General features: G+C 35.6%; 1 protein-coding gene across 1 annotated transcript; it reads left to right on the top strand.

Annotated features, from left to right (window-relative positions):
• Nucleotides 1–8,740: 8,740 nt before the first annotated feature.
• LOC107818491 (uncharacterized) lies at nt 8,741–10,818 on the top strand. Its single transcript, XM_016644517.2, has 2 exons — nt 8,741–9,046; nt 9,130–10,818. The coding sequence occupies exons 1-2, from the start codon at nt 8,942–8,944 to the stop codon at nt 9,760–9,762; spliced, it is 738 nt and encodes a 245-aa protein (XP_016500003.2). The 5' UTR covers nt 8,741–8,941; the 3' UTR covers nt 9,763–10,818.
• Nucleotides 10,819–16,947: the final 6,129 nt, after the last annotated feature.

Consider the following 16,947-nt stretch of genomic DNA (forward strand, 5'->3'; position numbering starts at 1 on the left):
CTCCTCTTGGAATTCTTTTTTACATAACTAAGAAACAAACATCTATTAAATTGTTGACTCTGCTTGTCCAAATGGGCAGAACTTTAAGTTTAATTAACAAGAATTGCTCCTCACTTGCCTCACGTGTAATACTTTTGAATTTTGACCTTAAAAGTTTGTCCATAGGGCAAGCGTGTTTCTAAAAATTAAGATCATCAATTTTCAAGGTTATCGGGTGTAATTGTTAAAATAGTACGATATAGCTAGTTTTCGGATTGATCATTCAAAAATAGTCAGCGTTTACCAAGTCAATGAAAAATAGTCATTATTTTGCTGTAATAGAGACCGGTCCAGCATAATATACTGGAATTCAGTGCACCTCTGTATGAACTTCCAGCATATTATGCTGGACCGATATACTTTGCTGGCTCCAGTATAATATACTGGAGACTGGAGCACCGGTGCTCCAAACTCCAGTATATTATTAGACTGGAGTTCCAGTATTTATACTGGAACTCCAGTATATTATGTTGGAGCTTTTTTCCGGATTTTAAACAGTATTTTCGTTCAGATTTATCTTTATATGAAAAGTGGCTAAATTTCGATTACTTTTGAAACTGTGACTATTTTTGAATGACCACTTATAAATCTGGCTATTTCTGAATTTCTCCCGGTGTAATTGGTAAGACTGTACGCAATTGTAACTTGTATCCAATGGATTTGTGGTTTCGGGCCAGCCAAAAAACACAACTTTGCTAGCCTTATCACTCGAGCATTGTTGGGCTTTTTATTTGAAATCACATTCCAACAGTATGATTTTTAGCAAATAATGGAAGAATTAACTTAAATAGCCCACTCACCCGCTTAAATTAAAACTAGCCGACTGAGTTATAATATGTTAGAAAAAATGGAGAAGATTAAAACGCTTAAATTAAAACTAGACGACTGAGTTATAATATGTTAGAAAAAATGGAGAAGACTAAAATGAGAAGTATAGCTTTGAGGCGTGAAAGATAACCATCGAGATATTGCCCGTATATTCTTTAGAGGATTACACGCAATTCAAATTTAGAAGTATGTCAAACGGGATTTTTACCTAGCTATACTTTATTAGAAATTTATTTACCAATATTCTCTATGTTTTGTAGTTTTAATAAGTATCTAGGTTTTTCTTACAAATTGTGTAGATTGTTCCTTAAAAGGCTCTCACCTCATTATTAGTGCCTTCAATTAAGGGATCTAATTATATCCTTTCCTCTTTTTCCCCTCTCCTTCTTTTTTTACAACCAAATCCCATAATCTACACTCAGAAGCTCCACCTTTTCTCTTCCTATCATTGCCGATAGCTTCATATTATTAAATCATCAATTGCATCGTTCTTCTGCTGGGAGATCGGACAACACTGAAAATAAAAAAATATTCAGCAATTTTATGATAATTATATCATAATTGTATTTGAATTGTATCAGATACATCAATACGTAAAACATAATTGTATCATACTTGTATTACAATTGTATCTAACTTGTAGATGGTACATTAATATCCAAAATAATACCTGATATAGTACTAATAAATTAATACTACCCTGTTTCAATTTATATGAACCTATTTCCTTTTTGGTCTGTGGCAAAAAGAATGACCCCTTTCTTTATTTGGAAATAATTTACTTTTATGCAATGATTTATAGCCACACAAAATATATGTGCCTCATTTTACACCACAAGTTCAAAAGTCTTCTCTCTTTTCTTAAACTCCGTGCCCAGTCAAATGGGTTCACATAAATTAAAACAGAGGGAGTATATAATTATCATATATTTGTGATACAAACTGTGAAATTCGTCGTGAACTCACAACTGCTCATAACTAAGATACAAATTTTATATAATCCTAAAAGAATTCTTACGCAATTCTGATACAACTTAAAACCGACTCCAAACTTAAATTGATACAATATCGTATTATACTTGTATTAGTTTTGTATCATGTATTGCTTTGGGTACAAATTATGATACAATTTTGATACAATCGTGATACAATTCTAAATTATGATACAACTTTTGATCTTCATTTTTTCAAGTTTCAATTTAAACATCCACCTAGAACCAACTTTAAACTTAAATTATGATAAAATATTATATTTTAATAGTATTAGTATTGTATCAGAATTGTCTTAGGTATTGATGAATCAAATACAACTCAGATACAATTATGATACATTTATCATACAATCGTAATACAATTCCGAAACTTCTTTTTCCTCGAGTTTCAATATGAAATTCAACCTAAAACCAACTTTAAACTTAACCAATCTCCCTTCAAATTGAGATATAAACTCTAAAGGATATTTTCAATAATTTTCAAGAACACCCAATCCAAAGAAATCACAAATTCATAAAATCTGAATATCTAATTCAAAGTTTCGAATCTTTTTAATGGTATGTCAATGACAGACCTCTCTACTTGCAATTTCTAAGATAATGTCGATGGATTTGTCAATAGTTGAAGCTTTTTAATGGTTGTTAGTAGAATTGATTCAGAAAAATATATGATACTATAATTTTAGAGAGATAATAGTTTGATTTGTATGAGAAAGAGAGAGAGATATTGGTGGATTTGTATGAAAGAGAGAATGACTTTAAAAGCTTTTTAAATTGGGAAGAAAATCGTGATTGTAGGAGGCTAAAGCTGATAGATGGGGATGAGAGATACGTTACAAATTAATTCCTATATTTAAGGGATCCTTCTTTTATCATATTTTTTACATAAATAGTAAATATAGATACACAATGTAATTCTTAAGGAACCAAAAGAAAAGTGGTTAATAAGTTTCTAATAGAGTATAGCTAGGTAAAAATCCCATGTCAGATACTCATTCGATATGACTTAGTGGGCTTAGCCTTTTAAGGCCTCAAAAGTGGCTTTCAGCCACCTATGTGGGAACCACCCACATATACAAGCTATATCTAGCATAATATATGTACTACCTCCATTCCAATTTATGTGAACCTGTTTGATTGGGCACGAAGTTTAAGAAAAAATGAAGACTTTTAGAATTTGTGGTCCAAAACAAGTTAAAAAGTGGCCCAGAGTATTTGTGTGGTTATAAAAGCTTCTCAATAAGGGTAGAATTGTAAGTTTAAGTTAAATTGTTACCAAATTTAGAAAACGATCATTCTTCCTGGAACGGACCAAAAAGAAATAGGTTCATATCAACTGAAACAAAGGGAGTATAATATATGTAATGTATGTATAATCAGCATATAATCTATGTATATATAATAGTTAGAAAAAGTAAATAGTGAATCCGGCATACTACTTGTATAAAGATCTCATAACTTAACTAATACCTTATCATATGGAGTTGTAATCAATGTTTTAAAAGGCGGGGGCGTGAGGCAAGGCAAGGCGTAAGTCCTGAGACATGAGGCGTAAGTCCCACGGATCTTTAAATTTTACTAGTTTCAAAAATTTTAAGATAGTATAAAATAAATATAACTATAAAAATTACATTAAAATCACAACATTATAATAAATAATCTATTTAAAATATTTATAAATTATAATTCAAATATGAATAATACGAAAAGTATAACATATAACAAAATAATCAAATTAGCTGCAATATCATTACAACTCAAACATCAAAAGTAATGTGTTTGATGCGAAATCTTATACGTATCTTTTAAGGAGTAATGAATCTTGAAAGAATTTCGATATTATAATTTAATATTTTTTTAAAATACTCCTTTTATTTAGTATGCTTTCTATTTGAAAGAGAATTTATATAAAAACATAATTCACAATTAAAATGCGATCCTCTAGAATCATTTATTTTTAAGTTTTAACAAGTTATTAAGTGACACATAGTGCACCATACTATACCATGATAACTAAGTATTTATAAATAGTTACTAGCTAATACTGACCTATTACATTAATAAGTATTGTATTTTGTAAACGTAAAAATAATATTTAGGAAAATAATTATAAAAAATTTATGTACTATTATATAATAAAGACATAACAAAAGTTAATAAATAAATTCTTTTAGATTAAAGATTTATTTAAAATTTACTATCATAGCAGTTTTAGTAGATAACGTGTAATAATTTTTATTTTAATTATGACATAAAATACTCTCAACTTAATGATTTATGATTGAGAAAACAGTAATTTTGAATAGTCAACAATTTATTAAGAAAATTGAGGATTTACAAGGTTAGTTACACACAATTGCATAAAGTTCTATTAGGCGAGTCTAGTACGCTGGGGATGTGGTGTAAGCCCCAATGGTTGAGGCGTAAGTCTCACGGAACTAAGCCCCACACATAAGTCCAGGAGCATTTTACGAGTGCTCCACCCAGGACGAGCCCAAGGCGAGTCCCAATTCTGCCTTTTAAAATAGAGGTAGTAATACTCAATATATGGATTACTTGAATATTTTTTATTTTTTTCTTGGGAATCTGATGAGAGCTGACAGAAGATATAAATGAATGAGTTTAAATGGGTCAAAAACCCATGTCAACATATCCAATCATTTGTTAAGTGTTATTCTCAGAGTGACCATCATCCCTTTGAACAACATAAGTTCAATCTCATATCGCCTGGCCTTTATTGTAGCCAAGAAACCAGTTTTCAGTTGAAATCGAAGGGACAGTTTGTTAATATTATCTCACTAATCTTTAATTATTTATCCAAAAAATATTTTCACCTCCCATTCAAACACAGAAAAATATTTTCTAGGAAATATTTCCCCGAAAAAAGCTTTCGTCATATCAAACACCTTTGACCCCTATATCCCAGTTTATTTTCTGCTGATAAATTGATAAAGAGCGATAATGAAACTAATAGTGTTTGGATTGACATTTAAGCTGGTCAAATCATGAACTTTTAAGTTCTTTTTAACCTTTTTAGTACTTGACAAAGTTAAAAAATGTTTAAAATGAATTTAAAACTACTTAAAACAAACCAAAAGCAATAAGTTTGGTAAGGCAAACTCAATTTATTGCTTTTTCGCTTAAAAACTATTTCTGCTGAAAAACCACTTTTTGTAAGTCAATCCAAACGGGCTATGATGTTTGGCTTAATGTATGCATATTTTGATGTATATTTCCTCACATTTTATTTATGTCTCATAGATTTGAGATGTTTAATATGATGATTTGTGCTAAATTGTGGTATTTCTACGTGTAGGAATCATTCAGATGCAATTTGAGACGAAATAGCGCGAATTGGAGCGAAATTGGAAAGAAAACAAAAAGTGAAATTTGAGGGTCACAGCCAGCGTGGCGCTATTTACAAAATGTTGAAAAGTTGAAGGCCAGGGCCAGCGCCCCACGCTGCCTTGGACGCTCAAAACGCAAACATGTCCTAATTCGACTAGGACTCAGTTATTTCGACTCTAAGACGCCCCAACTCATATAAAAGTCAACCTAAACCTATTTTGAGAGGGGAGAACATTTTGGAGAGGAAACACAAGCACAGAGCGCCATGGAGGCCGAAATTCATCAAGTTCCATCTTTCTTCCACCAAACTTAGTAATTTTTATGTTTCTTCGTATGATTTGTCATTTTGCTACCATGTCTATGTGGAGCTAAACTTCACATTCTAGGGTTGTGGTTCTTTCATGACTATTGTTATTCGAATATTGATTTTGATTTCTTGATTTATCATATTGGTTTATTTATTCAATCTTGTGCTTAATTATTTGATTGCTTGATCACCAATTGAATACTATCTAGTATCTACAAATCTAGAGTTGAACTCGAAAGTGGGAATTCTAGATTGCATATAGGATTGAGTTGAGCAAGTTCTTGAGTCTGGACATCAGGGAATGAATTCGCGGTTAGGATAGACATATACCTAATTGTCTTGCTTGGTTGATTTACAGGAATTATAAATGCATTATTGTTGATTCTAACTCTAGAGATATATAGGTGTTAGGTTAGCTTGAATAGACGAGTAAGAACTCGACAGATTCTTATGAGCAATATTAACTCCGTTAACCAATAAACTAGACAAATTAGTTAGTCAATTCAATTGAAGAATACAATAGGAAGCCCATGGCCCTAGATCGTTTTCATCGTATTGATAACATAAAAATCTGTTATCCTTTTGTTCAGAGTTCATTATTTGTTTTCTTTATTTTAGTTAGTTTAGAATCAAATATTTCTAGGTTTAATTCTTGTTTAGATAATTAGAATAGTCTAATTTAGTTAATAGTTAATTACAAGTCTCCGTGAGTTCGACATCCGACTTTTAATCACTTTATTACTTGACGACCGCGTATACTTACGTGTGCGTTTGATCGCAACAGGCTAAAGGTATGAGTTAAGGGATCAACGTAGCTGTTCGAGGTTTTGGAATGATAAGATCGCCAGAGGCAGATATGGCTAGGGCTACGAGTTCAACCCATAATTCCATCCATACGTTGCTATATATATATATATATATATATATATATATATATATATATATATATATATATATATATATAAGATCATCAAAATCTTAATAAATATAATTACTCCCTCCGGTCCACAATAAGTGACTAATTTATTTTTTTATTTTTGTCCAAAATAAGTGTCCATTTATATAATCAAGAAAAAATTCAATTTGTTTTTCCAAAATTACCTTTACATACGTCTCCCTAAAAAATTATTTACTCCTCACATTTGAGAAGAGAAGTAAGTGTTACTAAACTGTGGTGTAACATTTAATGAAGGGTAGTTTAGTCACATTAATTATTTTCGTCTAGAATTTAGTATTTCCTTAATGTGTGTGCCTAAAACAAATTGGTCACTTATTATGGACCGGAGAAAATAGTACATTGTGAACCTATAATTTTTAAAGTGCAATAAATTCAGTAGTAAAATATAAAGATTGAACCCATCAAATTAAAATCTTAGATAAGTCTTTAAATATCGACATACAGTTGCAGTGTAAAAGAAGAAGAAAAAAAAAAGAAAAATATAGAAAAAATAAATTAAAAAAAGAACATTTAAGGATAGAAGGTGAAAGAGGAGGTGATCCTCAACGGTTCATCTCCCGCGGTTGGCACTCCCAGTCTATCAAATCCCATGTAAACCCGCCAACTTCGTATTTCATTGAGCCTGTGTGTACTTACCATACTACCCTTCCCCTTCACCCACAACCCATAACACACACGTGGAATAACAAGGGCATTACAGTAAAACCATCGCATTGTCCGTTATCCGACAGAATATAGCTGGACTTATATCTTTCTTCAACTTCTTTTATGGCGATTTAGATTCTAGATTATAGTAATTCCTAAATATATGAGCTTCTCCTAAACTCGAGATTACGTTCTTGTCTCCTTCATATATAAAGGTTTCTTTTTTCTTTCCTTATGATCAGGTTTCCATGTTGATTCTTGCGCGATTGAGATGCATTTGGATCGTAATAATTTTATCTTTTTAATTATACTATTGTAACTTCCTAGGTGCGCACTGGGGACCTAAGAGGCGGTGGTTTACCCTACGGCGGATGTCAGTGGTTCGACTCTGCTTATCTCCAACTCGTGAACTTAGCCGATAGAAGAAAATCAAAATGTTGGACTCATGGAAGAGAAACAAGTTTTGCTCCAAATGGTAATAGTGACAAGTTTGCAGGGTTTAATTCTTTGTTTGATTTTCAATTTAAAAAAAGATACTTTTTCTTTGTTTATTAATTGTTCTCATGTTCTTATGGGGATGATCTCTGGTACAGTAAGTCTACAATCAAGCAGATGAAAACTCGAATCGAAATGGTGAGGAAGAAGAGAAATGCAATGCAGAAATACTTGAAGAATGATATAGCTGACCTTCTTAAATCTGGATTGGATGTCAATGCCTACGACAGGGTAATTCCCAAATATTCAATAAAACTCCTATAGGTTTGAATTTGGAAATTGTTTAAAAACTTGTCAATAATACTCCTTGTTGCATGATAATATGTACTGTAGATCTCAGTACTAGTTTCATCCGTTTGGGACTGAGGCGTAGTTGTATATTACTTTCTTTCTCCCTGGAAAGCTCTACTGATTTTGTTTACTGCAACAGACTGAAGGCCTTCTAGTTGAACTGAATCTCTTGAGCTGTTATGATTTCTTGGAGCAATATTGTGACCATATTTTTTGTCACCTTGAAACCATGATTCAACAGAGGTAACTTCTGACATTATTTTATTTGGTGTTTCATAAGAATAGAAGACGTAAATTGTTAGTAAAAATATTGCGTGCACTAAAAAAAAGGGTAGCTCGGCGCACAAGGCATCCCGGGTTCAGGGTCTGGGGAAGGGCTGCACCCAAGAGGGTGTGATGTAGACAGCTTATCCATCTTCTGACAATTTGTTGTTTAGTGGATCTGTAGCATCATCATAAACATAAAACATCTCAGTTCTCAGATGATTGGATGTTTAATGTGTGTCAACTATTAGTAAAAGGGAAAAGGGCCAAAATTACCCCTCTGCTACCTACCTGAAAAGAATCAGTCATACCCTTTGTTATACTTTCGATATATTATTGCCCCCGACGTTATAAAACTGGTGTAAAAATACCCTCCGCCGTTAGGCCACCATCCCATATGTCCCTTTATCTTACTGAGGTGGCTCCCATCTCAGTAAAATGGGGTTGGGGCAATGAGGTGGCAGTAGCATGCCATGTGGCGGCCACCTCAGTAAAATAAAGGACCATATGGGATGGTGGCCTAACAGCGAAAGGGTATTTCTGCACCAGTTTTGTAACATCGGGGCCAATAATTGACCGAAAGTATAACGGAGGGCATAACTGATCCTTTTCACGTAGTAGAGAGCTATTTTTGGCCCTTTTCCCTTAGTAAAAATAGTGTTCCTGGTAGTTTTTCAACCTGATTTCCTATGAGTCAAACTGCCTCCTCATGTCTGAGCAATTCTTATTTTTAGGGAATGCTCTGAGGATTGCAGGGAAGCTGTGGCATCTTTGATGTTTGCAGCAGCGAGACTAGCGGACTTGCCTGAATTACGTCAACTCAGAACGATATTTTCTGAGAGATATGGAAATTCCCTTGAATTTTATGTTAGTAAACAGGTAATACTCATTTTTTCACATGCAGATAACATTCATCCATAAACTTTCTCATATGATTTATATTTCCTCCTTTTTCTTGATAGTTTACTGAAAAATTAAAGCCAGTACCACATAAAAAGGACATGAAGCTACAGTTGATGCAAGATATAGCAACAGAATCTGGTACAGAATGGAATTCAAAAGCTTTACAACAGAAGCTATATGAACAAGAACACATGTCTGAATCAGGTCATGATAAAGAATCTGAAGCTGCTACATTCAATCATGAGAATGTGAGGCATCATCATACCAAATCAAGAGTGAACACAACAGAAAGAAGTTCAGATTCTGGTCTTGATTGCGCTCATGTGGACAAAGTAGAATATAATGGCGACGACAATGCAGCTGAAAAGGCTAATCCAAAACCAAAATCGGTTAGAAGGAAACATCTGGAGCCACAATCTGGTGACAAAGATTCAGGACAAGAAAACCATGGCACAAGAATTTCAAATGGTGAAGTCTCGAGGCAGAGAACTCGAGATGGTCCTTCAGGAAGAACAGCATCCCTTCCAGTTGAATTGGAACAAATAAGTCCAGCTGAGCTAATGAAAGGGCACACTCGAGCAAATTCTTGTCAGCCTGATATGTTTGGTCCAAATGGGCTCCATCCTAAGGTACCAAATTACGATGAGGTAGTTGCTCGCCTGGCGGATCTCAGTGGGAAATCAAAAGAATGACCTTTTAGTTAGGACAAGCTGGATTACTGTTCCATTCCACAGCCAATCTTATTAAATTTTGGTTTTATCTTACTCTTTGTATACATGTTAAGAGTTGATACAGTGTATATTACTCTTTAACAGTTATTAAACCATTTCATTGTAAATAGGCTCATTAGATAAAGCCTATATGTTGAGTAGTGACAGAGTATTTGACTCTCTATTCATGAGTCATAATCTTAGTCCATCACAAGTTTCTAGCAGCAACGTCGTATACAGAAGATTTTGTTAACATTTTACTAGTCTTTTTGCAGGGAAAAGTTTCATATAAAATTTTTGTTGCCATTATCAATGTAGTTACTGTAAGATAGTTAAAACATCTATTTTATGGCTGACGTTTTTCTTACTATAGTTCTTTAACTCTTGGGAAATTTCTCAATTCCCTTTTTTCCCACTAATTGTGTATCAACTTCTATCAATATAGTCACCAACCAAACCATTGGCCTGGGAATCATCAAATAGGTAAATGTCCCTTTAGTGAATCAAGAACTTGCTCCCTGTCGGATTCATTCATGGACTTATCAAAATTTGCAGACTATTTGTTGAAAGTGACTCAGTTCATGATGAAATTCCGAATCTTGATATAATCAGGCAACCAAAAAAAAAAAAAAACGATCTTCAGATGGTGTCAACAGAACTATGCACATCTTATTGAAAGAGCACAAAATAATATTGGACAGATGTAAAGAATTTTTACAGCTGAGTTTCTTACAAGGACTTGGGAGCAAAAGTAGCAACACCAGTGTCTAGTGACTGGTTTGGTTCCCATGTTGAGCAACCCATTTGTAATCAGAATGATGGTGCCTACACCTGAACGAGCCCCGATGATGTGTTGGGGAACAAACACACTGCTTCATCTTTCCAACTGCAGCTTCATTTTCAGTTGATACTCTGCTTACTTGTATCTGCACATCTTCCCTTGTATCAGGATGAACAAATCGTCCACGGCGTTCTCCCAGCTTGTCATGAACACTAACACAATGAGCACCGCTCGGGTAACACATTGGATACTGAAGAATACTGTGTATCAACCTCTAGCCTACAGTATATTTTATATACGGGAATATTGAGTGGAAGGTAAGGAGGAGAATAAAAGTGGAAAACTGCATCTATTAAAAAAGAAACTTAAATTGTACATAATGATTGACAGTTATAACAGATAGGGACTGGTGACGACTAGGATTGTCTTTTGCTCTTTAGGTATTCTAGTGGCTAATGAGTGATAGTGTCTTGGTTTTGTGCATATTAGGCGTTGGAGAAGTATGGATGAAGAATTGAAGATAAACAAAGGCCGTGGAATCAGTGGCTTTTGAAATTTGAGACTTGTCTGCTAATCTGGACCTCTTAAAGTCTATAAGATTCCAACCACTTGTTCAGTATTCGTTTAGCTGTGTTCAGCAAGTTTCAAAGTGAAATACAGACGAAAAACTTGATGTACAAGTGCTGTTTAATGTAACACTCCTCGAATTTATAAAAGTTTTAAGATACGCTAATTATAGAACTGAATTATTATTATTACTATTATTTTATCTTGCCTATAGTGAAATATATATATGTGTGTATGTGTGTGTATACACTTAAATAATTGGATATACAATTAAGAAAATATTAATAATTTTAATATCAGTAATATTTAAAAGTGGGTATCATTAATTATTAGTTAAGGCAAAACAAAACAAAAAGACAAAAATAATAAAACAAAAAAAAAGGGCTTAAAGCCTTGGAAAGGGTAAGAAACGTGTGTCATTCAAAAAGCAAAGGCTTAAAGCCTTAAAGCAATACAGAACTAATGTTCTGTTTATTCACGCCAGGCATAGAAAACGTTTAAAGCCTTACGAACAGAGGCAGCCAGGAATTGCTCACGCATGAAAAAATTCTACGGTTCATTATAACTCACTTATTCTTGAACTCAGGTATATAAAATTTCCTATTGTCAATTATCCTAAAGTAGTAACAGGTAAGAATTGAATAGTTAATTCCCTTCTTCCTCTATATCAACAGTAAATTCCATGTTTAGGTGTGAAACTTTAAAATTGATTAAAATGCACTGGTTGTTATAGAATCGATTAAAATTGATTCCATATTTAGGTGTGAAACTTTAAAATTGATCAAAATGCATTGGTTGTTATAGAATCGATTGTTTGACGGGTATAAATTGGACTGGGGTCTACGTATTGGCTCAAGGAGTTTTGAGGTGAGTTGATATAACCCTTTACTAAAGTGGTTTAACTCACAAAAAGCACGCATACAAGGTGTTTGATGAATTGCATAACAGAGTTAATATATACTTAATTGGAGTAGTAAGTGTCTATCAGCTTAGAATTATTTTCTAGCTAAAGTTTAGATGATTATTTGGATTTATGTGCATAAATTTTAGATTTTTATGTTATTCTTATATGCCATCTTCATGTTGAAAATTCATGAAGGAGCAAGAATCTTTATAAATACTTTTGAATGTTTATTCCATTCTTATGCCATGCCTTACATTTAAGGATACCAATGTGAGTATGTATAAAAGATTTAGACTTGCAAAGTCACAAGAAGAAGTTTTAGAAAGAAAAGATTTTTGGGAGTATCCTTTATTCTGAGAAGGGGTCATCGTCCAGGCCTAGGGTCCTGACCAAGGAGTTGACTTCCTGAAGCTACTTGTGCCAAAGTAGGGAGCACACGAGCCGAGGGTCTCGTTGCTGAGAATTTACTTAGCCATGCTAAGGTATGAGACATGAGCGCTGAGAACCATAAAGCGAGTGACACCTCGTGGATTGGGCCTATTCGATCAGGTTGGGATCTAACCCGTGCCGATCACACGGTGACTGAGACAGAATTAAGCCAGGATAGTTGGAACTCCCAAAGTATAAAGTGAAGTATATTTTTCAAGAAAGAAAAAGAAAATAATTTCTTTTAGAATTTTCAAAAACTGCTATTATGCAATTATTTAGAATTATTCTTATAAGCTTTATGTTTTACATGCATTTAGAACCTTTGCTCATAATGTATATGTTATTAAAGTTTCGCCCCCTGTTGTTGAGACTCAATGAGTACAATGGATGGTACTGACGTTCTCTTTTGGGAACCTACGTTGGTCTGCGGTACAACGTAGGAACCGGATTTGCAGGCGAGTAGGCTGCGAGTTAGGACTTCCTTCCCTTCCAGTGCTATTGGTGAGCTCCGCTTTTGTTCGTGGAGTATTCCTTAGAGTCATTTTTATTTAGCTATTTCTTTGTTTACTTAGAGAACTGGCCAGGAAATCTCATGTCCTGAGCAGTGCGTCAGTTTATCAGTAGAGGCTTCATAGACATAGTCGTTGGGTTAAGATTCAGATGTTTTTGATAATAACTTAGCAGTATTTCATTGGTTACTATTAATAAAGTTTTGGAGTTGATTTATGTAAATGTTTAAATTAATCAAAAGTATTTGGTTAGAGCATTGCCTTGTTGCATATAAAGGTTGGAGTTATAATAGATTTGATAAGCAGAGATGGTTCGCTCGGTCATGTTTAGTAATCGAGTGCCAGTCCCGGCTTGTTCAGAAAATGGGTCATGACAAACTTGGTATCAGACAGGTTTATGGAGTCCTAGGGGTCTATGAAGCCGTGTTAGTAGAGTCTTGTTTATGTGTATGAAGCGCGCCATACTTATAAACATGAGGCTACAAACATTTAGGAAAAGTCTCTTTTTTTTCATACTTTAGATCGTGCAATAGAGTCTACTTCTAAGAAATTATCTAATTTATTCGTTTCTCCAAAACTCGCAGAAATGGCTCGTACTCGCAACTCTGACACCGATACTCAGGATGCTATTCAAGAAACTATCGCTACTATTGTGGCTCAAGGTAGAGCTAAGAAGGCTTCGATTCAGAAAAGGAGGGGAAAATCCACAAAGGGAGTCCAAATACCCCGGGTTGAACGAGAAGAAGGCGTGGAGCATGATGATCTAGTACCTCAGGATCCAGTACCGCCCCCAACAGCAGCCCCGGCTCAGGCAACTATATCTCCCGAGGTGGGTCAGATGTTTAATGTTGTCAACAGTGCTATGGAGATATTTAATGCCTTTATGGCCAACCAGAACGAGAGAAGAGATGAGATTCCACTTCAATCAAATAGACAGAGCAATTCTGAGTCCTCAAGAGTGAATGAATTTTTAAAGTTGAGTCCTCCAGTGTTCCATGGTTCTATAGTTGATGAAGATCTGATATTGTGGCTAGAGGGTATCAAGAAAGCCCTCCGAGTGATGAAAGCATTTGATGATGAAGCTGTGGAGCTAGCTGCTTACCAGCTTAGAGATGTGGCCGGTGCTTGGTTTGAGATGTGGGAAAAGAAAAGAGATGAAGATGATGGTCCGCCTACTTGGGAAGAATTTGAAGAGGCCTTCATGGCTAAATTTATCCCATAAGAGGATAGGGAAGCTAAGGCTACAGAGTTCGAATAGCTCAAGCAAGGGAATAAAAGTGTGCAAGAGTACTACATGGAATTCATAAGGTTAGATAAGCATGCTCCTCACACGGTGAAGACTGAAAAAGCAAAGATCCGCAGGTTTGTTGGCGGTTTAGCTTACCACATTAAGGATACGACATCAGCTGCAGCAGTAGGGATGGAAGCCTTCTCCTCTGTTGTGGGATTTGCCAAGCACTTAGAGAAAGACAGGCAACTAAGGAGAGAAGAAAAAGAGCATAACAAGAAAGCCCGGACAATGGGCAAGTTTAATGGTACATCCAGCGGAGGTGGAAGGGATTCCTTTAATAATGAGTCATTAGCACCAGCTCAGTCTAGTCATCAGTCAAGTGGTGGTCCTTCATTCAGACGTACTCAGAGTTATGAAAATCAGTCTCACCAGAATCAGAATTTTTGGACATCATCCTCACATAGCCAGAGTCATGTTGAGCAACATTCATACCAGCAAAGTCTTTGTGGAACATGTAAGCGGCAACATTCAGGTCAATGCAAGCTCGGGTTTCATGGTTGCTGCCATTGTGGAGACATTCGTCATATAAATGCCAACTGCCCAAAGTTGCGACGTAATTTCAGTGGTGGATCAACTCGTCCTTCTAGTTCCTCAGCTACTGCAGTTTCACCCCCTCAGGCTCGTGGTTCTCATAATCAGACCGGGCATGGAGTAGGCAGAGGTGCAGACCGAGTTACTCAGGGAGGGGGACAACTCCGTTTGTTTGCTACACTTGATCGTCAAAGTGCAGAAGTATCTGCAAAAGTTATTACAGGTATACTTTTAGTCTGCTCACATAATACTTATGCCATAATGGATCCAGGTTCAATGTTTTCATAGGTGACTCCATACTTTGCAATTAACCTTGGACTAGAACCTGAATAACTTAGTGAGCCATTCCTCGTATCTACTCTAGTTGGCGAGTCAGTGAAAGTCACCAGAGTCTATAGAGGTTGTATAGTTTCGGTCCAAGGTCGCAACACCAAAGCCAATCTCATAGAGTTAGAAATGGTGGATTTTGATGTGATCATGGGTATGGACTAGTTTTCTTCCTGCTATGCCATGTTAGATTGTCATGCCAAGATAGTCAGGTTCCAATTTCGAAATGAAGAAGTCTTAGAGTGGAAGGGCAGTTCAGCATTACTTGTAGGTAAGTTTATTTCTTATCTTAAGGCACAACGAATGATCGGTAAGGGGTGTCTCGCCTATTTGGCTCACATCATTAATCCAGAATCAGAACAACCAAATCTTCAGTCTGTGCCAGTTGTTGGAGAATTTCCAGAAGTTTTCCCAGATGACCTTCCGGGCCTTCCTCCCGAAAGAATCATAGACTTCGACATTGATCTCATTCCAAGCACTCAACCCATATCTATACCTCCTTATAGGATGGCTCTAGCAGAACTTAATGAGTTGAGAGAACAATTGAAAAACCTTCTTGAAAAGGGTTTCATCAGACCGAGTGTTTCACCGTGGGGTGTCCCGGTCCTGTTTGTCAAGAAGAAAGATGGGTCTCTCAGAATGTGTGTCGACTATCGGCAGTTGAATAAAGTTACCATTAAGAACAAGTACCCACTGCCAAGAATTGATGATTTATTTGATCAACTTCAGGGTGCCAAGTACTTTTCAAAAATAGACTTGAGGTCGGGGTACCATCAGTTGAGAATCAGAGAAGAAGATATATCTAAAACAGCCTTTAGGACTCGCTACAGACACTATGAATTTCTAGTAATGTCCTTCGGGTTGACAAATGCTCCAGCTGCATTCATGGACCTCATGAACAGAGTATTCAAGCAATTCCTGGATACCTTTATTATCGTGTTTATAGACGATATTTTGGTATACTCTAAGAGCAAGGAAGAACATGCAGAACACCTTAGAATAGCCTTGCACACCTTGAAGGAGAATGAGCTTTATGCCAAGTTTCAAAATGTGAGTTCTGGTTGCAGTCAGTAGAATTCTTAGGCCACATGGTATCTAGTGAAGGAATAAAAGTAGACCCTCAAAAGACTGAAGCAGTCAAGAACTGGCCTAGGTCGACAACGCCAACCGAAATCAGGAGTTTCTTGGGATTAGCTGGATACTATAGAAGGTTTGTAGAGGGGTTTTCCTCACTTGCAGCTCCATTAACTAAGTTGACTCAGAAAGCAGTTAAGTTCCAATGGTCAGACGCTTGTGAGCAGAGTTTTCAAGAGTTAAAGAAGAGGTTGACCACTACACTTGTGTTAACCTTGCCGGCAGGTTCGGGTGGGTTCACAGTGTATTGTGATGCCTCCAGAGTGGGCCTTGGTTGTGTTCTTATGTAAAATGGAAAAGTTATTGCTTATGCTTCCAGACAGTTAAAGAATCATGAAAAGAACTACCCCACACACGACTTGGAGCTTGAAGCAATGGTGTTTGCATTAAAAATATGGCGACACTACCTTTATGGCGAGCATTCTGAAGTGTTTACAGATCACAAAAGCCTCCAGTATATTTTCAAGCAAAAAGAACTAAATTTGAGACAAAGAAGGTGGCTCGAGCTATTGAAAGATTATGACATCAATATCCTCTATCACCCGAGCAAAGCTAATGTGGTAGCAGATGCACTTAGTAGGAAGTCAATGGGTGTCTTGGCCCATCTTGGTGTACAAAGGCGATCTTTGGGTCGAGAAATTCAAAAACTAGCCAATGATGGAATTAGATTGGATGAGACCGAAGAAGGAGATAT

Source organism: Nicotiana tabacum, chromosome 8 (genome assembly GCF_000715075.1).
Source record: "Nicotiana tabacum cultivar K326 chromosome 8, ASM71507v2, whole genome shotgun sequence".
Lineage (NCBI taxonomy): Eukaryota > Viridiplantae > Streptophyta > Magnoliopsida > Solanales > Solanaceae > Nicotiana > Nicotiana tabacum.